Consider the following 25,774-nt stretch of genomic DNA (forward strand, 5'->3'; position numbering starts at 1 on the left):
AACTGTAAAGAACATGGGCTCTCGAACTAACAGTGTAGGTTCTGTCCTAATTCCACTACTTAACACCTGTGTGACCCTGGGCCAGTTGCTTAGCCTCCCTGAACCTCAGTGTCCACATCTGTACAATAAGAGTACCAGGAGTTCCTTCCTCATAAGGGCTTTTTTTCCCCCTCTTTTGGTTAAGCACAAACATGTTAGTATAGCATCTGGCACATAGTGTAAGTTCCAGCAATAATGACAACAATCATCATTGTTTGTAATATCTGCCAATCTTATACATAGGGCTTCCCAGGTGGTGCTACTGATAAAGAACCCGTCTACCAATGCAGGAGACTTAAGAGACACAGGTTTGATCCCTGGGTCAGGAAGATCCCCTGGAGGAGGGCATGGGAACCCACTCCACTATTCTTGCCTGGAGAACCCCATGGACAAAGGAGCCTGGGGGGCTATAGTCCATAGGGTCACAAAGAGTCAGACATGACTGAAGTGACTTAGCAGTTAACCTTCTCAAGAAGAAAGACACTTCTCCCATGTTTATTCTTGGGCTAGTTGAACTCCTACCTCAGTTTCAAGTTGAACTCGTATCTCTCAGCCTGTCTAAATCCTCCAAATCTTGTGAAGCAGACCCAGCTCATGTACCACGTTCTGGGGAGCTCTGTTTGACCACCACTAGCCTTCTCCTTCTAAGTTTCAGACACACTGTCTGTACCTCTCACTTGGCATCTAGCACACATACACCCCCTTGAACCTTTGCTCATCTTGGTATGTAAACGTTCTGCTTGCTGAAGTGGACTTACACGAGGGATCTTACTGTCGTGTCTGCGCTGGCCCTCGCAAGGTCGTGTGTCATACCCTGTATACCATGGGTATGTGCTGTGCAGCACGCACGCTGATATAAATTTCTGACAGTGATGATTACCTGATGATCACGTTGTCTTCACCAAGGGTCACGACGGTGGCTTCCGTGGCTTGCAGAGACATGAGTTTGGCAAGCGCTTCTGAGGTTTTGCTCTAAGAAACAACCAGAATGTGAAGTGTGAGCGAGAGTAAGCCGACCTGTGGAAACCCAGGCCATCACTCACAAGGCTGGAGTTAGGGAAGACCCTGCAAGGAAAGGCTGTCCCTTGACACAGCCCCTTCGCATGTCTGCAGGCTTTCAGGATGGGTGTCACCCACTGCCTGGGGACAGAGAGCTGTGCTGTCACCTCCCTGAGTATACAGTGCCACCAAGTCCTGCAAATTACATTTCAGGTGGAAGAAACGATACCCATCTGCCCACTGACTGTTTTCTTTTAGGTTCACTCTAATTTTTTTAGGACCCGAGTTCCATTCTCTTATAGGACACACTGACATCTGGAACAATGGTGGTAAGAACTGTACGACCCTGAGGCGGGAATGTGGATATCTAATCCAGGAAGCCACACGCTGGGTTATTTACCAAGAGACAATGCGACCTCTGACCTGAAAACCAGGGTTCTTTCCACTGCACGCAGTGCCTGAACAAAGGCTTTTAATAATTAACCAGATTAGCTGGGATTTTAGAAGTAGCGACTGGTTTGGAGGTTAGCGGCTGGGGCACCTAATTATATGTTGGTTTCACGTTTCTGCGAGTTGTGCCCTTGATGGCGTATCATGAGTAATTCTAACCACGGTGTCCAGATGAACTGAGGTTTGTTCTACTGAGGAAAGAGAGAACTTTAACCTGAGGCTGCAGTTACCTTCACCACATGTTCCAGCCACCGCCCCAGGGCAATGAAGACGAAGAGCATGGGGGGCGTGTCAAAGAAGGTCACGGGGCTCCTCTCGGCCTTCTCAGCCACGGCCACCACCAGGATGACGAGGGAGTAGGCGTAGGCGATGCTCGTGGCCAGCACGATGAGCGCGTCCATGTTGGCCGCCCCGTGTCTCAGAGACTTGTAGGCCTGCACATAGAAGTACCAGCCGCCGAGGAACTGGAAAGCGGAGAGGGAGAGCGACAGTGACGAGGCCCCTCGGGACCGCGAGCACCCTGGGCTCACCCATGACGCGGACATCCCTTTGCCCTCCGCAACTGACACGTGTGAAACGTACTTCCTGACTCAGAGGACTTCTGGCCACAGGAGTGGATGCTCATGGGAGACCTTTAAGATCCGGAGGACTCGACCATGTAAATGTCCATGGATGGTGAAGATGGTGAAAGAGATCATGGTGCGTTCATACTGGGCACAGTGCTATGCGGTCCCTGAAGAGACCACTGGTGTGAGAGATGTACACAGTACATGGTTGAGTAAAAAAGCCAGTTATAGATCAGTGTGTCTAGTATAAGCCTATTTCGGCTATAAAAAAGGCCTATGTCTGTAGTATGTGAATACATATACACACAGACATATGCATGTAAATGTGTTTTTCCTATACAAATGAAGATCTGGAAAAAAACAAATTCAGCCTACAAATACTTGCCTCCAGACAGTCCTAATTAATATGAATTAATTCTAATATTCTAGTATTAAGCCTAATATTAAGTCAGGAGTTTTATTTTATATTCCAAAATAAATGGAAGGCACCTGTCCCACCAGAAACACAGCTAGTTCCTGAATGTGGTCCCCGACGTAGACATGACACGAGGGCTGTGCCCTTTAAATTATGATCGCCCAGGACCACATCTCAGTCATGCAAGACAAGACATGGAAGAGCAGCAAGAGCTCCAGGGTGGTCCAGCTGCTGCTTCTAATGGTGAATTCAGCGGAAGAAAAGCAAACGCACTACCCTGGATCACCAAGCCTTGCCTTGAGAGGGCTGCTGTTACAGGGGAGTTTGGTCATCTGTGAACTGCCCGTGAAGCCAGGTCCTTTCTCATCCCCTGTGTTAGGCCCTCAGTGTCAGCCATAAGATAGAAAAAATCAGCAACAGACTGGGTGGTGGGGAAATAGGCAATGAAGAGGCACTTGGAGCAACTGACAGCACACTAAGAGGACAGCACCCGCTGGGCACACGCAGGCACGCCAGGCAAGTGTGCCTCCCGCCAGCCCCCAATACTCACCTGGACAAAGGTACACAAGATAAAGAAGATGAGATTCAGGATGGACAGTCCTGGGATGATGTTGTGGTCCAAGACCATGGACTGGGGCTCATGGCTGGGTATCAACATATAGATCATTAAACCCATGACGGGAATGCCAAACACCAGGCTGCACAGGAAAGACTTCTTCCACCTGGAAAGCAACGCAGCAACACGGACATGTCAGGCTCCGCCTGTCCCCTGGCTTCCAGGCTGGTCCCCTCCTGAGGACTCGGATTGAGACTTGCCTCTGCCACATGTCTGGGACAGATCACCAAGGGTACAGTGAAAGCAGTGCTCACTCCCTACACTGGCCATCTGAGGGGACATCAAAGGTCTAAACCTCCCTGCAAGGATGCTCCAGGGATGTTTAGATGTAGCTCTGGTCTGCCTGTGGCCGAAGTGGTACCTCCAATCTACAGGTGAGGCAACCAAGGCCCAGAAAAAGCTGAGACTTCAACCCCAAAGAGGCTGACCATCCTCAGACTATGGCTGCTACTGTTCTTTCTTCAAAACTCACACGTTAAGTGTTATCCAATCTGTTAGCCATCAGCCATAGGTAGCTATTTAAATTAAAATTAAAGTGAAGTGGAATTAAAAACGTATTTCCTGAGTCACAGCGGCTGCATTTCATACTGGGCAATACAGACACACAGAGTTTCTATCATAGCAGAAGGTACCGCAGGACAGTATTGTTGTAAAGGATTAACATTACGAGGTAAAGGCGATTAATTCAGCAGAAGGTGCTGTAGGAGGCGGCGGTGGGATGGGGGGGGGTTTGGAGAGGGGACAGGGACCCCGAATAGCACAGAATCAGGCAGAGGAGGTCCGGGGAGAGCTGGCTCCATAGGCAGAGCTACGGTTCATCCTTTCTGTTCTACCTACTGCTTTATTTCCACCTTGTGGTCCAAGTAATGAGCGTTGGGGATCCTCTGGGCCAGGGAGGCACGAAAGCCAATTTCCTTGTTATCAAAAGGAGGAAACAAGAAAGAAGGCACTTGGTTAAAACATGCATCAGAGAAAGCACTTTATATCTTTGGAAATGAGGTTAACCTACAACTGCCTCTGAAGACTCATGACTTCTGTCCCCACATCGCCCTACAGATGCCGTCCACAGCGACACCTGCTCCTTCTGTCGGCAAAGGCAGTGGATGCTGGGAGGTGACTGAGCCTGCCCCGAGCTGACGGATGGCGAGTTACAAGCTTGGGATTCGTGAGTGAAAGACTCCCCAGTATCAGCTGGGGAGTTGGTCAGCGGCCACTGCTCTCTGCAGGATGAATCTGAAGGTCAGAGGTCAAACCCCCGACCAAAGCCACAGCATCATCGGAAGTGCTGGATCCAGTCACAGGTCCTCCACCCCTGAGCGCGGGCTCTCCTGCCGAGCAGACTGTGGCTCCAACAGCATCTGTGGTTTTTTCACGGATTATCTCGTCCAGTTCTTTGGCTGCGTCACTCCTCTCCTCCACCCTTCTCTGCCTTATTTGATCTGATTGCTAGATTTCTGATTCCCTTTATGAAATTACACAGAAAAAGCTGTCAGGAAATGTCCTGTCAGTCAGCACAATAGAAAGAGTGGCCCCGGGGACTCTGATGTTGGGATTTTACGCAAAAGTTAAAAGTCACAGTAGGAGAAAGAGCATGTAAGGCCATCTAAGGACAAATTCTTCACAACTAATGTCGGCCTAGTTACATCAGGAAATGATGCCCTAGAGATGCAGGAATGGGGGCCAGATATTGGCAACGAGTAAGAACCAGGAGCGGGCTACAGTGAGCTGAGTAGAGGCCAGCAGGGTGTTCCAAACAGGAAGTGGGGGGACCTTCCCTGGTGGTCCAGTGGCTAAAACTCCAAGCTCCCAAAGCAGAGGGCCTGGGTTCAATCCCCAGTCAGAGAACTAGATCCCACATGCCACAACTAAGATTCCACATGCTGCAGCTAAAAAAGGGATCCCACATGCCACCACTAACACCCAGTGCTGCCAAATAAACAATCTTTTAAAATAAATAAAAAGAAATAGGAAGGGTACCAGAGATATGCTCCAAGCTCCACCTGGACACTCCCCATCATTACTGCATCCGTCAACTTCTCTCCCTCACCAGTGCCTTATCATCACTGTTCCATAAGACCTGTGGCATGGCAGAAACTGGATGCCCACTGAGCTTGGAGCTGGGAGATCTGGGTTTGAGTACCAGGTCTTGCAACCTTTAGCTGGGTACGGGGCATCTAAGTCCCTGAACCTCTCTGGGGGCTCTCTCTTCCTCATCTGACAAAGAAACTGAGTTGTCTAGGCAATGGCACCCCACTCCAGTACTCTTGCCTGGAAAATCCCACAGACAGAGGAGCCTGGTAGGCTACAGTCCATGGGGTCGCTAAGAGTCGGACGCGACTGAGCAACTTCACTTTCACTTTTCCCTTTCATGCACTGGAGAAAGAAATGGCAACCCACTCCAGTATGCTTGCCTGGAGAATCCCAGGGACAGTGGAGCCTGGTGGGCTGCCGTCTGCGGGTCGCACAGAGTTGGACACGACTGAAGCGACTTAGCTGCAGCAGCAGCAGCAGATTAAAGCACTATATCAATAGAAGTAACAGTATTTGCATGTCAAAGAGCTCTGCTAGGCCAGACAACAGACAACACCTCTCTTACACACACACACACACACACAAAGGAAAATTTAACACAACTCAAAGCCTGCTCTGAAATGTTTCATTTCATAAGCTACAGTCCCTGTAAACTTCACCATTAGTTGTTACGAGTTCATCTGGTTCAGTTTTGACTGTCTCGGCCCAGCCAGATCACCACTGACATACAGCACAGACCTGGGAAAGGATATGGAATGTCTGTGGACAAAGTGAGGAATGGGGTGGAGGTATATGAAACTGCATTGACAGATTTTCCAAAGGAGAAATGACTGAACTCTCCTGCTGCAAAGAAGGCCCAAATGCAGGGAAACTCTTCCCAACACCAACAGTCCTTTCATCTGCAGATACTTGGCACAGATGTAAATAATACTAAAAATTACTATTAGTAATTTTTTTTTTGGCTGTGTTGCATGGCTTATGGGATCTTAGTTCCTAGCTAGGGATCGAACCCAGCCAGGCCCTCCTCAGTGACAGCACAGAGTCGTAACCCCTGGACTACCAGGGAATTCTCACAATTAGTCGATTTAACACCATGTACCAGGAATCCTGGTGATGCTGTTGTTTCTCAGGGACTACTTGAAATTAAAACAATAATGTCTTTTTCTTTTTCTTGTTCTTTAGTTGTTAAGTTGTGTCTGACTCTTTTGAGATCCCATGGACTGTTGCCTGCCAGGCTCCTCTGTCCATGGGATTTCCCAGGCAAGAATACTGGGTTGCCTTTTCCTTCTCCAGGGGATCTTCCTCCCCCCCCTCCCCAGGGATCAAACACACATCTCTTGCAACTCCTGCATTAGCAGGTGGATTCTTTGCCAATGAGCCACCTGGGAAGCCCCCTTCACTGATTTTCAATCTCAGATTATCTGATATTTACTAAACCCTCATAGTTTATTTTAAAATAAGTCACCTTATTTCCATGGGAAAATCTGAAGGATTTTATCAGTATATTATACTAGCTGATTTTCTCTGTTTTTTTAAATTAGCCATATTTTGCTTATTTTTCTATGATGATTATAAATCACTGTTTTTAAAAAAGGTGGGTGCAAAATTTTTTGGATGAATGACTCACCTCGATGAGTTTAACAATATCCCGTGGACCAATAATTTCAGGATCAAACTTCACATGGGCTTTGCTGGTGGAGAGAGCCACAGAGGCGTAGGTGATGCCGTCTGTCCTCCTGAGTTTGGACTCTATGTTGTGAACACAGGAGGCGCAGGTCATCCCTGTGATCTGCAGCAAAGGATGACAAAGATCCCACTGACCCAGGGTCCAGAGGACTCCATCAAAGGCATACAGGGAGCTGGTTAACAGGCAGCCACAAGAACTCTGTCCTCCTTCCCAACGTGCAAGCCTCCAAACCCCCAGTGCAAGATTTTAACCCCAGACATTCCCCAGAGGCTTCAGGGAATATAACCAGTGGTTCCTCCCCACCTCAGGTACAGGAAACCAATCAGTAAGTAGATGGCAAAGACTGAGGCCTGACTCCCCGTTCTGGTAACGATGGACTTTCACAGCCTTGTCCTGGTTATCCATTTCTGCCACCCCAGGCTGCGTGCACCAGTGTGAGAAAGGAATTCCAAGTGAGTCAGCCATCTGTCATCTGCATCAAGTGAGCCAGACAACTAACTCATCTGAGTATCACTTCCCTGGTGGCTCAGATGGTAAAAGCGTCTGCCTACAATGCAGAAGACCCAGGTTCGATCCCTGGGTTGGGAAGATCGCCTGGAGAAGGAAATGGCAATGCATTCTAGTATTCTTGCCTGGAAAATACCATAGACAAAGAAGCCTGGTAGGCTACAGTCCATGGGGTCGCAAAGAGTCAGACACGACTGAGTGACTTCACTTCTTCGGAGTATCAGTGGTCAGCACTTCCCAGAATACAAATTAAATACAGACATAAAATACCTGAGCATGTGATGACAATGCAAGTATCGATACCACTTAATGTCTTAAAAAATAACACTGCAATTAAAAAAAAATTGTTCAAAAAAATGTTTTCATCTTCCACACTGTCTTTTTTTTTTTTGGCCACACCACACAGCATGTGGGATCTTAGTTCTCCGCCCAGGGACGGAACCCACACCGCCTGCATTGGACGCTTGGAGTCTTAACCACTGGACCACCAGGGAAGTCCCCCTACATGACAGTCTTGTTCTACCATAGTCTGTGCAGAGATGAGCACCTCTGGACCTGGAGGTTTTCAGAGGGGCCCTGCTCCTGTCGCCAGGGCTGATACCAGCCGTAACCCAGCAAGTTACTGGGCCCCTCTGCACACACCGAGGCCAGGCCAGGGCACAGGGTTTGCTCTGAACACCACTTATCAGGAGCTCAAAGTGCCATTCATGTCCTCAGCACCTGTTCTTCAAACATTTACTCACCACTAACAGCAGGGACTAAACACAGCAAAGAAGAAAGACGCAGCCACTTTGGTAAACAGCATTACTCAATGCTTGTGGATTCCTTCTTAGTCTCCCTTTATTTGTACAAAAGAAGCTTTGCACAGAAGTGTTTGTGAACACACTATATGTGAAATACTAGACCCATCTGTGGTCTTCGATGATTTGTTGACGAGTACAGCTGGCGACAGTGGGCGGACAGGAAACCGTGCTCCCACCTCGTCCCTCCCCTGCCAGCAGCGCTGGGAACAGCAACCACCATGGTGTTCACCCCGGTCCGAGCACCTGGGGACACCCTAGTCACCAGACACCTTCTAGATCCATTCTGTGCCTACGACCGAGCCGTCTCCCCCTGGGATGGCTGCTGGCTGCCTCGCTGACTCACATCCCACGGCCTGGACACCCCTCTGGCCTCCCAGCTTCCCTCTCGGCCTCACGGGATGTGTTCAGATTTGACTCCCTTGAACCACCAAGCCCAGGATAGCCACTGTCTCTAATTCCTCTTCCCTCCCGCCCCCACTGCCTCCTCCTCCTAAAACCCTGGACGCATCCCTATGACTCTCTGACACAGAGGGCACTCCTTCACGAAACGAACAGGTCCTAGTTACTGGCTTCAAAGGAGAACCCAACAACGACAGGATATAAGCAAGATGGGCGAGCGTCCTGTTCACAGCCCTGGCTGCGGTCAGAAGACCTCCGAAGGCCGTCTCGGGCCTGCACTGCCCAGCCCCCCTGCTCCAGCCCACCTGCCACGCTTACCATCAGCTCGAGGTCGCCATCTGAGCCCGTGTAGTCTTCCATCACTGATGCCTCAAAGCCCAGGTCCTGGATGAGCTTTGCTATCTCCAGGGGCTGGATGACTTCTGGGTTGTACTTCACCTCTGCCTTTCCCGCCATCAGGGCAACCAGCACGGACAGGATCCCTGCAACCAGTGGGGCACAGCTGGAACCCTCCGGGCCAGGCCTCTGGGAGATGATGAGCTCGACACAAGCTAATAGAGGAAGACCTCTGCTCCCAGAAGTTCCTAGAACAGTGGTGCTCACACTTGGCTGGGCGTGAGGATCACCTGGGGAGGAGCGTTAACAGTCACCATACCTGGCCCTTTGTGTTAGGCATTCAGGCGTGTCTGACTCTTTGCGACCCCATGGACTGTAGCCTGCTAGGCTCCTCTGTCCATGGGATTCTCCACGTAAGAATACTGGAGTGGGTTGCCAGGCCCTCCTCCAGGGGATCTTTCCCACCCAGGGATCAAACCTGAGTCTCATTATGTCTCCTGCACTGCAGGCAGGTTAAAGGTCTCCTGGGGGTTCTAATGGAGAGCCAAGCATGAGAGCCACCGTTCTAGAACCACGCTCCTCACACATTACTGGGCATACGAATCACCGGAGGACCTGGTGAAAGCACAGACTCTGGCTCAGTGGGTCTGGGGTTTGCTCTGGGGGTCTGCCCCACTCCCAGGTTGAGCCATCCTGCCAGCCCGGCAGGGGCAGCTTTGAGTCGGGCCCTAGGAGACACTGGTGAAGGCATACACCTCAAAGCAGGGGACAGAGTCTACAGCTGGCAATTACTGTTACACCAAGGAGGTACTTTTTTTCTCCACCTTCATACATAGGAGAAAAACATAATTTTCAAAAGCGGTGTTCCTTACTCTTTTTCCGTTTTCAGTCGCTTTCAGGAATGTAAAAGAAATCCCACGGACTGTCTTGCTACCACTACTGCTCATTAATAGTTTAAGGGAGGGAGGTCCTGCCTTCCGCTGAGTGAAAAAAAATAAAATAAATAAAAAATAAAACAGATGGAGAAATATACCGTGTTCATGGATTGGAAGAATTAATATAGTGAAAATGAGTATACTACCCAAAGCAATCTATAGATTCAATGCAATCCCTATCAAGCTACCAATGGTATTTTTCACAGAACTAGAACAAATCATCTCACAATTTGTATGGAAATATAAGAAACCTCGAATAGCCAAAGCAATCTTGAGGAAGAAGAATGGAACTGGAGGAATCAACCTGCCTGGCTTCAGGCTCTACTACAAAGCCACAGTCATCAAGACAGTATGGTACTGGCACAAAGATAGAAATATAGATCAATGGAACAAAATAGAAAGCCCAGAGATAAACCCACGCACCTATGGACACCTTACCTTCGACAAAGGAGGCAAGAATATACAATGGAGAAAAGACAATCTCTTTAACAAGTGGTGCTGGGAAAACTGGTCAACCACTTGTAAAAGAATGAAACTAGAACACTTCCTAACACCATACACAAAAATAAACTCAAAATGGATTAAAGATCTAAACGTAAGACCAGAAACTATAAAACTCCTAGAGGAAAACATAGGCAAAACACTCTCCGACATAAATCACAGCAGGATCCTCTATGACCCACCTCCCAGAATATTGGAATTAAAAGCAAAAATAAACAAATGGGACCTAATTAAAATTAAAAGCTTTTGCACAACAAAGGAAACTATAAGCAAGGTGAAAAGACAGCCTTCAGAATGGGAGAAAATAATAACAAACGAAGCAACAGACAAACAATTAATCTCAAAAATATACAAGCAACTTCTGCAGCTGAATTCCCGAAAAATAAACGACCCAATCAAAAAATGGGCCAAAGAACTAAACAGACATTTCTCCAAAGAAGACATACAGATGGCTAATAAACACATGAAAAGATGCTCAACATCACTCATTATTAGAGAAATGCAAATCAAAACCACAATGAGGTATCATTTCACACCAGTCAGAATGGCTGCTATCCAAAAGTCTACAAGCAATAAATGCTGGAGAGGGTGTGGAGAAAAGGGAACCCTCTTACACTGTTGGTGGGAATGCAAACTAGTACAGCCACTATGGAGAACAGTGTGGAGATTCCTTAAAAAACTGGGAATAGAACTGCCATATGACCCAGCAATCCCACTGCTGGGCATACACACCGAAGAAACCAGAATTGAAAGAGACGCGTGTACCCCAATGTTCACCGCAGCACTGTTTACAATAGCCAGGACGTGGAAGCAACCTAGATGTCCATCAGCAGACGAATGGATAAGGAAGCTGTGGTACATATACACAATGGAATATTACTCAGCCATTAAAAAAAATACATTTGAATCGGTTCTACTGAGATGGATGAAACTGGAGCCCATTATACAGAGTGAAGTAAGCCAGAAAGAAAAACAACAATACAGTATACTAATGCATATATATGGAATTTGAAAGATGGTAACGATAACCCTATATGCGAGACAGAATAAGAGACACAGATGCATAGAACAATTTTATGGACTCTGAGGGAGACGGTGAGGGTGGGACGTTCTGGGAGAATAGCATTGAAACATGTATATTATCATATGTGAAACAGAACACCATTCCATGTTCGATGCATGAGACAAAGGCTCAGGGCCAGGGCAATGGGATGACCCAGAGGAATGGGATGGGGAGGGAGGTGGGTGGGGGGTCCAGGAAGGGGAACACATGTAAACCCATGGCTGATTCATGTCAGTGTATGGCAAAAACTATTACAATATTGTAAAGTAATTAGCCCCCAACTAAAATAAATAAATTTATAAAAAAAATAAATAAATAAAAAATAAAAGCAATGCTAAAGGGGAAAAAATAAATAAAAAAAAATAAAAAATAAAATACTACATAATTTCAATTGAAACAAAATTGTTTAAGGAGGGAAAAAGCTCATTCAAGTAAATGAAAGGAATGATGTACTTTAGAAAGAATGTCATAAGGGATAGAATGATAGATTCAGGTGAGGAAGAGAAACACGGGCCTGTGAAACACAGGGTAACTTCCAAGCGACCCGCCCAAGGGTGACAGGGAAGCTCCAGGAACACCTCAGTTTGAGAACCATCCTCTAGAGCTTCAGGAAGCCGTAGGCTTGGTGAGCAGGAGGTCACAGGAGCTGCAGGAAGACAGAAGGTGACCCCGGACGCCAGCAGAGTCATGGTTCAGACATTTTCCAAACACAAAACTGGGACAGGATTTTCGTTCCACTTTCAGGCTTCAGAAACCAGATGGTTGCTGTTGTTTAGAGGACAAAACTTTGGCGTTTTTACAACTCTTTATGATTTACAGGGACAACAGGGCAGAATATTTGAAACTGGAACTTCTCCACAAAATGCAGGCTGTTGATGATGTATTTGACAGTAAGAGGCTTTGGAAGGGAAAACCAGACTGCTACCAAGATAAGATAGGTGGAGAGGGCACTCATGACTGTACCTTGACCTCTAAACCAGATTCCCCATGGCTAATCCACTCAGAGATCCATTTTATCTGAAACTAAATCCTCCTTAAAGGACAGAATGCCAACTGCTCCAGAACCTTAGAGAAACATCTATCCTCTAACCTACAGTGAACATGCCACCAGATTATCAGTGCATGCTAAGTCATGTCCGACTCTTTGTGACCCCAAGGACTGTAGCCCACCAGGCTTCTCTGTCCGTGGGATTCTCTAGGCAACAATCCTAGAGTGGGTAGCCATTTCCTTTCTCCAGGGGAATCTTCCCAACCCAGGGATTTAACCCACGTTTCCTGCATTGGCAAGTGTGTTCTTTACCACTGAGGCACCAGGGAAGCCCCACCAGATTATCAGGGCTCCTGATAAACATGGTCAGTAGAGATGCCAAAGGGTGCACACACCACCCCACGTTGCTAACTGTGACGCCCGACAGTCTACACGACCGCCTTACAGCAGCATCCCAGGCTCGGTGCAGTGTGGACCTCTTACCAGGTTCTTTCTGCAGGTTCCTCTCTATGTTGGACACACAGGACGCACAGGTCATGCCTGAGACCTGCAGGAAGCACTTCTTTGAGGCCACCGTGGTGGAGGCCAGCAGGGACTCGGGCGACTGGCAGGGGATGTGGTTAGTATGGACCCCCCCTGGCTGGGGAGCCCCTCCCTGCATGGGCACAGGTGTGCCAGCCGCCACGTGCCCCACGGCACTCCCAGCGATGTGGTTGCCGACGTGGTTGCTGGAACAGTTTTCTAGGACAAAAGGTCAGAAATCATTCAAATTAGAAATCATTCAAACTAGAAGAATGTATTAATTTTTTTCTGGAACAGGAGGGTCAAGCTTAACAATGTTCAGGTGAAAGTTCATGGAGAAGATACGGAGGTGGGGTGGGGTGGGGACAGGAGTTTTCATCGCTGAATCTCTCTCTCTACAGTCAGACGGAGACACGATTCCACACGTAGGAAAACACACCAATACTGCAAGGATGGAATGTTCTGGGTAGACGAATGGTCTAATGGATGATGACAATAACAGCAGTGATAAGAACTCACCAGGCACCCCACCTTGTTAAGCACATATATGGCCTCCGTTATCTGTCAACATAGCCCTGTGGTAAATACTGCTACCGATTCTATTTTACAGATGAAGAAATGAGTTACAAGAAATTAAATACTTTGCTCCAAACTCCTCAGAAATCAGGGAATCAAGCTTACACATCTGGACTGTCTTTTAACCACTATAGCATCCTGGTTAACAGAGGTCCACTCCCTCCCCTCTGAGAATCAAACTGCCCCAGACACCTTAATTGAGTGCTGGCCCTTCTCTCATCATTTGTCTAAGTCCTCTATGCATTCTGAGCAGGAGCCCTTTGTCCACTGTACCCACGGTGAACATGGGCTCCCAGTCTGTGGTTTGCTTTGTCACCCTCATCTAATGGTATCTCTTTTGATAAAAGAAGCCCTTGATGTGAATGAAGTCCAATGTACAGTCAACTAAACCAACTTCAGTGGTGATGCATTCTTTCCTCTGTTAATGGATGTGTCTACCTCAACACTGAAAATATTCACGATGTTTTCTCCTAGCTCTAGTTTCCTCACTGAGCTCTGTTATCTTACACGAAGGTCTACATTCAGGTCACTGATATGCTTCACAGTAACTACTGTGTAGGTCTGAGGTGATGGTCAAGGGTAGTTTCTTTCTGCTTGGATTTCCAGTCATCCAGCTAAAATACTGAAAAGGCCATCCTTTCTCTGCAGAGTTCCAGGGATCAGACATCTGCCCACCATACATGTATAGATGGATGCAACTGCACATCAACCAGATCAAGATACAGAATGATGAAACTGTTCTGAAAAGTCACACTTTTGTAATGACACAAAATATCTTGAAGAGTATGTAGAAAAGAATGACATCACTTGATGATGAACTCTCATTACTTCAAAGTCCACAGCTGCTACAATAGAACTTCATTTTCTGGAAAGTGCTAAAACTACTTCCACTCGCTTGGAGTGCCGTTGATGGACACTCTCAGCACCTTCAGTGAAGACCCTCCAGTGCTCTGGCCTTAGAGGCCCTCCTGGATGCAAAGACCATCACCTCACCTAGCACAGCTCTGCTCTCCTGGACCTTGTCCTTCAAAATGACTCCACCTTTGGATCTCAGGCTCTTAACATTCAACCTCCTACCCCTCATCCACCAAACCCTCCTGCCCCTATTCATCACCACTGTCTGGATTCACTTGCTTTTCTATACTAATACTGTGGTCAACAGTTTCACTAACATCCGTGCTATTCTCCAACACGGAGGTCTAACTCAACTAAATTCTGAGCTTCTGGAGACTGCTAAAGAAAGTTTAAATAAATGAACAAAAACTCAAGCCAGCCTATGCTACTGGGTCCTTTATGAACCTATGCCAACCATGAGTGGGCATATACATTGATTTGGCTTTCTGGAAATCTACTTGATAGTACTATCAAAAATGGTACCTGTAATGGCTTGGTACTTAGTACTGGCACAGTAAGTATTTGTGATGGAATGAAAGAAGGCTGATATCCTGTGACCCAGCAACTATGCTTTCAGATATTTATCACAAGGAAATGACTCTGTGCAAGGAGAAACAAATCACATGGTTGGACAACTGTTCTCAAGAAACCCCTGGTCAATTCAGAATGACAGGAAAAAAAAAATACAAATAATGCCTTTTGAGCATTTAAGTGGCTATAAAAGACAACCACCAGCACACTTACAGTTTATCCTAAATTAAGTCTGACAGGTAAACTACAGGACGCTCAGATAAAACTGAATTTTAGATAAACAAGGTTTTTGTTTTTTTTTTTAGTATGTCTCAAATACTGCATGGGACATACTAATTCTAAAACATTCTTCATTGTTTATCTGAAATTCAAGTGTAAACTAGGTGTCCCGGATTTTTATTTGCTAAATCTGGCACCCTAAATACCTCTTGGGCTAAACATAATTCTCATAATTCTGGCCAATCAAAACCCCTGTTTTCTCCCCAGGTTTACTTTTTGTTGAGTTCAATTATTCTGGATTATGTAGTTGAAGGCAAATTTCTTTTTACTGCTACTAACTTGATTCCACTGTTGAAAGACTTTAAGCCTCACGCAAACAGAGCATATGGCCACTCCACACTGCATGTCTCACCTTCTGAGGACAAGATTTACTGTCCTACTGTTTTCCTTACTGATTTTTGTTTAAAAACAGAACTCCTTCCTGAAACTTGGTACAAAGGCAAAGCACAGGGTGGGGCCTAGTCCCTCCTCATGACTCACCAGCTCCCATCAGGGGTGTGTGTACAGGGATCTGAGCCCCCCGATAGGGTCTAGGAAGGGCTCCTCTGGGGGGGCAGGCGGTGAGTGGGAGTGAGCCGTGTGGGGCAGGGGGGTGGTGGCTGGGTTTCTGCCACCTCCCATGGCTCACTCCCACCCTTCCCCCAGCAGAGGATCCTTCCTACCACCACCAAGCCCCCCTCCTCACCAGGCCCACCCCTGAGGCCCGGCATGGTTTCCCCTTCTTGCTACCACACGAGCTCTCCGGAGGGGCTACGCCTCACAGCTCAGCGGCCCGCAGCCCATACAGGCCTGGCAAGGGGCAGAAATACGACAGTTGCCAGGACATCGTGCAGGGCTTCCGTGTAAGGGAAGCGGAGGGAAAAGCAGCAAGTGAGTGGCTGGCGGGTCAAGGCGAGGGGCCTTGGGGATGGCCACCACCCAGGAAACCATCTACTGATGTGGTGTCAAGGCCTGTGGGCACCTCACTTTGTGAAGGCTGTCTTGTCCCCCTCTTCTCACAGCCGTGCTTGGTGGCGGGGGTGGGGGGGAAAGGAACCATCGTCCCACCCTTTCCTTTATTCCCACTTTCAACAGAATGGGCTCCCGGGGCTGAGGCTAAGGTCCTGTTGTCTTTATTATTCTGTTTTGTTCAGCAGAGAAATCTCTCAGCAAATGAGGATGGCTCCTTTAGAGAGAGGAGGGCCAGGTGTTTCCACAGTACGTTTTTTATGAACAACACAGGATCAGTGTTCTCTTCAGAAAAGAAGTCAAAAACCCGAGGAACTCAGCACTGAGTCCCAGCGACCTGAGAGGCAACCCAGAAACACCCAGGAATTCTAGCTCCTCGACCTGGACAACTGGCCCACTGGGTTAAATTGTAGAATTGTCACCTCAGTGGACCCGGGAGGCAGGGAGTATGGCTCACCTGTCCAACCGTGCGGGGACCACATCGTAAGACGAGAAAGGAGACGCCCCCAGGGAGCCCTCACGCGCATCACCACGTACCAGCCAGGATGGAGGCCTCGAATCCCATGTCCTCCACCGCGGCTCGCAGTTCTTCTGGGTGAGTTCGAGATGGATCGTAGAGAACCACTGCAGTCCCTTCGGCCAAAAAGACTGAGATCTGGTGCACGCCCGCCCTCTGGGAGATCAGGCCTTCGATGGACTGGACGCAGGACTTGCAGGTCATGCCGGCGATGGCCAGTATCACGGTACAGGGCTCACTGGGCGCCGGGGGGCTCCTGGATTCTGGCCCACTCCCTTCTGCCCCACTGGGAAGAGAGACTTTAAAGTTCCCAGGAGGCAGGGCCTCGATGGCCCTCCGCAGGACCCCCGGGGAGACGAGAGAAGGGTCATACTGGACTTGGGCAGTCCTGCTCTCCAGGGACACGTGAATACTCTGAACCCCGGGGAGCCGGCCGATATTGTCTTCGATGTTCAGGACACAAGACTTACAGTGCATTCCATCCACTCTCAGGTGCAGGGGGACCCCCTGACCCCCCGGGGTCTCAGAGTTATTGCCATTCTGATTAACGGGAGCTGGAGGGGCCGCTGGGAGGGTGCTCTGGAGCCGCCTGACGTCTATGGGTCCCAGGCTCACAGGGGGCACCTTGTTCTTGATGACAGCTTCAAACCCCATGGCGGTTACATGGTCCCTGAGGTCTTGGGGTTGGATAAGGTAAGGCTGGTAAGTGATGACTGCCTCCTGGTTGCTGAGCGAGACACGGACCCTCACGACGCCCTGCAGTTTCCCGATCTTGCCTTCTATGGAGCTGACACAGGACTGGCAGGTCATGCCCTCCACCCGAAGCTTGACCACAGTCTCCGAGGCGGGCAAGACCCTGGAGGGCCAGGAGGTGGCCTTTCCCTCAGCCACGCTGGCTTGGAAGCCCATGTCCTCAATCTGATGGCAAATCTGCATCAGGCTTACCACCGAGGGCATGTACCTCACCTCAGCACTCCCCTGCTCCAGCGAAACCTTAATGCTCACAATGCCTTTCAAACTGGAGACCCTGCCCTCGATGGACTTGACACACGACTGGCAGGTCATGCCCACGATGCTGATGGTGCCGGTGGCTGTCTGGGAGGGGTGCACGCCATCGATGTCGTCCTCGTAGCCATTGTTGTCAAAGGCAAAGCTCTGCTTCATCGCTGGCTGCGAAAGCTCAGACAGGATCTAAAAGGAAGAGAAGGAACATTTTTTATCCTTCAAATGAAACGTTCTCTAAAATCTCCCAGGTTGTCTGGGCCCTGAGAAAATGGAAAACAATACTGCTGGCGTCCAAACATCCCAAGAGGACAAAAACATCAAAAGATACTACTCATCAAATGAATGGGCTTCCCTGGTGGCTCACTGGTAAAGAGCCCACCTGCAATGCAGGAGATGAAGGTTCAACCCCTGGGTCGGGAAGATGCCCTGGAGAAGGAAATGGCAACCCACTCCAGTAGTCTTGCCTGGAGAATCCCATGGACAGGGGAGCCTGGTGGGCTACAGTCCATGTGGCCGCAGAAGAGTCAGACACAAATAAGCTTCTAAACAATGACAATAACAAACATCAAATGAAAGGATTCAGAGAGGTTCCTTCCAGCTCTGACTTTCTGTGATTCTGAACCCAGAAGTCAAAAGCCCACCTTGGTGAAATGTTTTTCTACCACGGATGGAGTAAAGGTTTCCACAGGAAAGGAGACCATGATGGGCCTGACAGACACGGGACAGGCATGGCCAGTCTGGACAGAGGCAGAGAGCACAGAACAAAGGCACAAGTCCCTCGAGACCTTCCTGACTCCAGTTGACACCTGAAACCTCCCCATTGGACTTGGTCCTTTTAGCTCAAATTTCAGAGGTCCTGCTGGAATGCAAATACACAGGATAGCCAACACCCTAATTCTGCCTCTCTTTCTAGGCGCGTCCATTTCATTCTCTTAGCAGGGGTTAGATTTAACGACCACCAGGCACAAGTTCCAAGTACAGACCTCCCAGCCCGGCGGGGGGGGGGGGGGGGGGGGGGCGGCAAACCACGATGCCTGTGACCAAGGGTCAGGAAGGATGCTCCTTGAGCTCAGCAGTGCCCAGGAGACCAAGGGGAGTGGGAAGGGTTCAGCTGGAAGAACAGGAAGTCAGGCTGAACAAGGCACTTCTCGGAGCTGCCTCCACAGAGTCCCTGCCCCTCAGAGACCACTGTAGTTACTACTCAAAATGACACATGCTCCGCCAAACTAAAGGGATTCATTTTTTTATTTTATCATGGCTCAAGTGCAATTTCCTGGTATCTTCTCATGATGTTGTGGCTTCAGCCATTCTATTTAGCAAAATTTTCTCTTCCTAAGATCCCAGCCTCACCACTCTCTTAATTATAGTTTTTCAGTTCAGTTCAGTCGCTCAGTCGTGTCTGACTCTTTGCGACCCCATGAACCGCAGCACGCCAGGCCTCCCTGTCCATCACCAACTGCCAGAGTCTAGCCAGACCCATGTCCACTGAGTCGGTGATGCCATCCAACCATCTCATCCTCTATTGTCCCCTTCTCCTCCTGCCCTCAACCTTTCCCAGCATCAGGGTCTTTTCCAATGAGTCAGCTCTTCACATCAGGTGGCCAAAGGATTGGAGTTTCAGCTTCAACATCAGTCCTTCCAATGAACACTCAGGACTGATCTCCTTTATGATGGACTGGTTGGATCTCCTTGCAGTCCAAGGAACTCTCAAGAGTCTTCTCCAACACCACAGTTCAAAAGCATCAATTCTTCGGCGCTCAGCTTTCTTCAACGTCCAACTCTCACATCCATACGTGACCACTGGAAAAACCATAGCCTTGACTAGATGGACCTTTGTTGACAAAGTAATGTCTCTGTTTTTTAATATGCTGTCTAGGTTGGTCATAACTTTCCTTCCAAGGAGTAAGCGTCTTTTAATTTCATGGCTGCAGTCACCATCTGCAGTGATTTTGGAGCCCAAAAGTATAAAGTCAGCCACTGTTTCCACTGTTTCCCCATCTATTTGCCATGAAGTGATGGGACCAGATGTCATGATCTTAGTTTTCTGAATGTTGAGCTTTAAGCCAAATTTTTCACTCTCTTCTCTCACTTTCATCAGGAGGCTCTTTAGTTCTTCTTCACTTTCCACCATAAAGGTGGTGTCATCCGCATATCTGAAGTTATTGATATTTCTCCCGGCAATCTTGATTCCAGCTTGTGCTTTCTCCAGCCCAGGGTTTCTCATGATGTACTGTGCATACAAGTTAAATAAGCAGGGTGACAATATACAGCCTTGACATACTCTTTTCCTATTTGGAACCAGTCTGCTGTTCCATGTCCAGTTCTAACTGTTGCTTCCTGACCTGCATACAGGTTTTTCAAGAGACAGGTCAGATGATCTGGTATTCCCATCTCTTTCAGAATTTTCCACAGTTTATTGTGATCCACACAGTCAAAGGCTTTGGCATAGTCAATACAGCAGAAATAGATGTTTTTCTGGAACTCTCTTGCTTTTTCAATGATCCAGTAGGAGTTGGCAATTTGATCTCTGGTTCCTCTGCCTTTTCTAAATCCAGCTTGAACATCTGGAAGTTCACAGTTCACGTAATGCTAAAGCCTGGCTTGGGGAATTTTGAGCATTATTTTACTAGCGTGTGAGATGAGTGCAATTGTGTGGTAGTTTGAGCATTCTTTGGCATTGCCTTTCTTTGGGATTGGAATGAAAACTGACCTTTTCCAGTCCTGTGGCCACTGCTGAGTTTTCCAGATTTGCTGGCATATTGAGTACAGCACTTTCACAGCATCATCTTTCAGGATTTGAAATAGCTCAACTGGAATTCCATCACCTCCACTAGCTTTGTTTGTAGTGATGCTTTCTAAGGCCCACTTGACTCACGTTCCAGGATGTCTGGCTCAAGGTGAGTGATCACACCATCGTGATTATCTGGGTCATGAAGAACTTTTTTGTACAGTTCTTCTGTGTATTCTTCCACCTCTTCTTAATATCTTCTGCTTCTGTTAGGTCCATACCATTTCTGTCCTTTATTGAGTCCATCTTTGCATGAAATGTTCCCTTGGTATCTTTAATTTTCTTGAAGAGATCTTTAGTCTTTCCCATTCTGTTGTTTTCCTCTATTTCTTTGCACTGATTGCTGAGGAAGGCTTTCTTATCTCTTCTTGCTATTCTTTGGAACTCTGCATTCAAATGGGTATATCTTTCCTTTTCTCCTTTGCTTTTTGCTTCTCTTCTTTTCACAGCTATTTGTAAGGCCTCCTCAGACAGCCATTTTGCTTTTTTGCATTTCTTTATCAGTACTATTACCTGCTTCAGACATTTGGGCACAGGACTTTATATATGGTACCTGATTATAAAAATAAAAGTATATGTCACTAGGCACCTATACAACCCTGCTCATCTTCAGTTGAATCTCCATTATGTGGAGATTCTGATCTTCTCTGTCCCCAAGCATAAAATGTAGATCTTTTCAACTTCAGCTTTTGAGCAGCTTAACAAGATGAAAATTTAAATAATTTTTGAAACAGATTATGAATGTTTATTTGTATATCCACAGAGGAAATCATAAGCTCGTTTGGGATTAATAATTACAAGGAATTGTTTTCTTTTTAAATATTTTTAAATAGAGAAAAGGGAATAATTATGTAATTTATGAGCGTGCACTAAGTTGCTTTAGTGTTGGACCCTCTGCAACGCCATGGACTATAGCCCGACAGGCTCTTCTGTCCATGGGATTCTCCAGGCAAGAATACTGGAACGGGTTGCATGCCCTCCTCCAGGGGATCTTCCCAACCCAGGGATCGAACTTGCGTCTCTTATGTCTCCTGGGTTGGCAGGGGGGTTCTTCACCGTTAGAATCTAGTGTTTCAGTTATCCATTACTATGTGACAAACCAAACCTAGTGGCCTATAATGACCGCTCACAATTTTTCAGTTCAGACAGGTTTGGCAAGAAAAGCTCATCTCTGCTCCATAGAGCACCATCTCAGGTGACCTGGATGGGGCTGGGAACTATCTTCCAAGAAGATAGTGCATTCACGACATAGCTGGCAAGTTGATGCTGGCTGCTGTTGGTAGGGACCTTGGTTCTCTTTCATGTAGCCTCTCTCCATGGCTAGGCTGGGCACCTCACAATTGGGGTTTTCTGGGTTCTGAGAGGAGTGTCACAATAGTAAGCATTCCTAGAGAACAAGCACTTACCAAGCCTCTGCCTGCATCACACTTGTTAATCCACCATTGGCCAAAGCCGGTCACAAGGCCAAGCTCAGTCAATATAGGAGAGAATTACATAAGGGTTTATATACAAGGAGGTGGAGTTCACTGGGAAGGCCACCAAAATAAGTCCATCACAGCATGCTAGAGCAACTGAGAGGGAAAAAGAATAGTACACACACAGATGTTTATGTATGTATGGAGTTATCTCTACAAGAATGTGTTGGCACTGAGTTTGCGGACTGGGCAGCTGAAGGGGTCAGGTATTTGGGGTCTGGCGTAGGAAAAAGAGTTACTTTACACTGTACAACTTACTGTATAATGTATAAGCATTACTGGATTCTAAAAAAAATTGATTTAAAAATCAAAATAATGTGAGCATAAAGGAGATCCAGAGCAGTGGCTAGATTGTGACTGGTATGAATCAAATCCTCATTTAACTGAGTCAAAACCTCATTTAACTGAAAAAAGATGCAGCAAAAGCTACAAAGATATTCACTTTAAAACAGTATTTTGGTAAAGCAGAAATCACCTCCCTATAATAAGACGTAACTCTCAACCAGTCCATTGGAAAAACAAATCCCTAATGATTTACTACCCAATTTCTTTGTCTTGGTCCTAGGCAGACCTACAACTCAGCAAACCCAAGCCACAGAGCTGGCTCTTAATCCCTGGATTATTGATCCTATTAATATGTTCCTCCTAAAGGAGTTTGCAGAAGTGCTGGAAGCCATTTGTTTGTAGCAAACGATTCTCAGAGGTCTCCCTTTTAAACATGCAGGTTTCTAAGGACAGTTATGGAAGACAAGGTTTCGCAAATAACACAACTTTGTGAAACACCAGTGTACCTATTGGTTTAGGGGCAACCTCACAACAGCTGTCAAGTGTTTGGATCATTTCTAAGTGAATACACACACTGTATGTGCTTTTAATTCCATTCTTTGATGAAGACAATCTCTAAGGTGGGGAAAACTCATCTACTGAGTTCAAACAAACACATCTAGGTTGAAGGGTTCTTCAGAAGCAACGGATACTGGAAAGTGGACACAGGGAACAGGCTGTGTCCAGGAAAAACCTCGTGGAATTTCCAATGTTGTTTGAGTCCCACTAAATCACAGACTCTTGAGAACAAACACTAGGGACTTCTTCTGCAGGTCCAACACCAAGTTACCAGCTTTTGAATTTTCAATAAACTATCAGTGCAATAGGCATCAGGGTGAGAAGGGCCTGGAAATACCCGGGAAGAGGGTAATTCCACAGAGGGGAATCCAAAAGTGAACTTCCGTTCTTTGCTACCTCTCTAGGTGCCCAGGTCCCATGGAATTTGCTGAGAGTACCAAGACTTGTCAAAGAAAGGCAGGGAAAGGAATATAAACAGTTTATTCACTAAGATGGAGCCAGGAAAGGAAAATAAGACCTTTGGATAGGCCATTCGAATATGAAGAAATTAGAAATGGGCGTGGCATGTTTTAAGGAAAGTGTTCAAAGCCAGACTGAAACTGCAGAGCCCAGAAATGACACGCCCTGTTAAAAACGGCTGTGATCACAAATCAAAGAGCAAATACTATTACATGCACAAGGGAAGGACCATTAACCACTTCTGAGATCTCTTAATTACACCTGGATCTCCAGCATCCTTAAGTAGGATACCACTTGCCCACATATCTTGAGACTTCTTTCACTTTGAAAGCTACAGAACACCCTTAACAACTTATGAGGCAAAAATATTATTACATGCCTGCAACTACCTGAACTTTCATGGAACTGAAAATACAGAAAGGTCCTGATTTATTCCATATGTGCACAGACCCAATAGGTAGCAAACAGTTAATGATTCTCAGTGTTACTTTATGAGGATGGCATTTTATACCCCTAACGCTCAAGATAATTCTGTAAGGAGATACTCTTATCACCATTTTACTGCTGAAACAGACTCAGAGGTTTATCCAATGTCACAAAGAACAGAGCTGGGATTTAAATCCAGCTCAAAGTCCAACAGGCTTTCTATTTTTTAAAGAAATCTTAAGGTTACTTTTTTCTTTTTCATCATGTTAATTACAGGAAAAGATTACAATGCTGAAAAGCAAAATGAAGAAAACAAAAGCAGCCACATCCTACTGTAGAGGAGGAGAATTTGCCACTCTAAAACACATCTCTTTGGCATATTGTTTCAAGCTAGTTATTTTCGGGGTAATAGCGGACACTGACAGTGCTCTGAAAACCAAGTAAGAGTTGCCTTTTTGTAAGAAACGCTTACATTTGTAAGGGAAATCTCCCTCTATCCCCGGAAGAGAAGGCTGATCAAATCTCTAGAAACTCGGTTGATCAATGGAGAAGGAAGTGGTATAAATGTGTACCATGATCACCCTTGTTTACTTGCTTTTCCTGGTAACTTGCCCTGGCTCTCCCACCCTCAACATCTCTGCCTTTGGTTGAGGATGGTATTTGAGGTGAGGGCTTCGTTCATTTCGGTGAGTTACTTTTTCCTGGTCTCTCCCATGTATTCATGTTATTAAAATTTTGTTTGACTTTCTCCCGTCAATCTGTCTTGGGTCAACTTCATTCTTGGACAAGCCAGAAGAACGAGAAGGCTAGAGGAAAATTTCTTCCTGCCTGACACTACCTGTCAGGTAACAACAGACTCCATCGAGGTGAATGAACCCAGTATGGAGGTGAGGGTGTGGCTGAGATCACTGGGTGGCCTGGGCCTAAGCCTAAGCAGATAGATACTAAGGCCTGCAACCCTTAGTATCTGCTTTATTCTTATCTGGGAATTCTTTAGGCATTACAGATTCACAGTGGAAGGAGGGTCAGAAGAGACTGACTCAAGAAAAGACCCCACCCAAACCACTCCAGCTCTGGGAGATGGTGATAAACAGAGAAGCCTGGCAGGCTACAGTCCATGGGGTCGCAAAGAGTTGGACACGACTGAACAACAACAACAAACCACTCCAGGCAAATACGTGTCAGTCTCTGAAATCCCCGCTGAGAAAGAATCAAGTATGTAAAAAAAAAGTGGGGGGTGGGGTGGGATTGGGGGAATTCCCTGGCGGTCCATTGGTTAAGAATCCAGGCTTCCAACATAGGGCACATGGGTTCGATCCCTGGTTGGAGAAACTAGAATTTCACATACAACATGGTACAGCCAAAAAAAGAAAAAAAACTGTATGTACATAAATTTAGACAAATACATACTTAGGTATTAACACATGAAATTGAGGTTACCTATGGGTGAGTTATGACATTATGATCTTTTTACTGTCTGTACATATTTTCCAATTTTTAAAACTTAAAAAAAAAAAGGTCCTACTTTTATACTAGAAAACAAATGTGGTTTTTCAGTTTCTTTAAGGCAAAGAAGAAAATGTCTTGTTAAATTATACTAATATAAGCAATGATAATATTATCATTGTGATAAAGATGACAGCAATGATGAACAGATGACATGTTTCAACATGGCTTTATCCTCTAAGCTTGCTTCCCTGGTGGCTCAGATGGTAAAGACTCTGCTTACAGAGCAGGAGACCCGGGTTCAACCCCTGGGTGAATGGCAACCCACTCCAGTATTCTTGCCTGGAGAATCCATGGACAGAAGAGGGTTACAGTCAGGTAGGGTCGCAAAGAGCCAGACACAACTAATCCTTTATCCTCTAAAGAACATGTTCACTCCACATGTTTAAATATCAGCCCTTCCCATATGTTGTGAATTTTTTGAAGGGATCTCTGACAGCCTTATCTGAACAAATCCAAGCCTCAGTTTTCTTAGCTGTGAAAGGAGGTAACAATAATATCCACTCCAGTTCTGCAAGGAGGTCTGAAAGCCAAGGACTGAAAGCTAAGGGAATGTAAAAGGCTAACATCATAAATGATTGAAAATGACTACGAAGACAAACAAGGCCTCACTAGATCTTCAAAAGCAGTCCAGGGAAGTAGGCAGGGAACTCATTATTTTCCACCATTT

At 46.7% G+C, this 25,774-nt stretch overlaps 1 protein-coding gene, 1 long non-coding RNA gene and 1 other non-coding gene across 13 annotated transcripts in view; 2 read left to right on the forward strand and 1 right to left on the reverse strand.

The window, feature by feature from the left end:
- Positions 1-25,774, reverse strand: part of ATP7B (ATPase copper transporting beta) — a 70,485-nt gene that overhangs the window by 19,367 nt on the left and 25,344 nt on the right. For 4 of the 11 annotated variants that reach the window (XM_081547630.1, XM_081547629.1, XM_081547633.1 and 1 more), the window contains 8 exons: positions 16,623-17,793; positions 12,819-13,076; positions 8,831-8,994; positions 6,744-6,905; positions 3,923-3,999; positions 3,020-3,191; positions 1,719-1,952; positions 920-1,011 (listed from right to left, as the gene is read on the reverse strand). In XM_081547630.1, coding sequence (XP_081403756.1) covers positions 920-1,011; positions 1,719-1,952; positions 3,020-3,191; positions 3,923-3,999; positions 6,744-6,905; positions 8,831-8,994; positions 12,819-13,076; positions 16,623-17,793 — 2,330 coding nt within the window. Of the gene's footprint in view, positions 1-919; positions 1,012-1,718; positions 1,953-3,019; positions 3,192-3,922; positions 4,000-6,743; positions 6,906-8,830; positions 9,139-12,818; positions 13,077-16,622; positions 17,794-21,525; positions 21,693-25,774 lie in introns of those variants that run through there. The other 7 variants (XM_081547635.1, XM_081547634.1, XM_081547632.1 and 4 more) reach the window with 3 other exon arrangements.
- On the forward strand, positions 7,319-7,391 carry TRNAC-ACA (transfer RNA cysteine (anticodon ACA)). Its single transcript has one exon. It is a non-coding gene; the product is annotated as a tRNA-Cys (tRNA).
- Positions 21,817-24,355, forward strand: LOC145528755 (uncharacterized). Its single transcript, XR_014070621.1, has 2 exons — positions 21,817-22,005; positions 22,436-24,355. It is a non-coding gene; the product is annotated as an uncharacterized LOC145528755 (long non-coding RNA).

The sequence above is a fragment of the Giraffa tippelskirchi genome, chromosome 12 (genome assembly GCF_054371585.1).
Source record: "Giraffa tippelskirchi isolate mGirTip1 chromosome 12, T2T-mGirTip1v1.2.pri, whole genome shotgun sequence".
Lineage (NCBI taxonomy): Eukaryota > Metazoa > Chordata > Mammalia > Artiodactyla > Giraffidae > Giraffa > Giraffa tippelskirchi.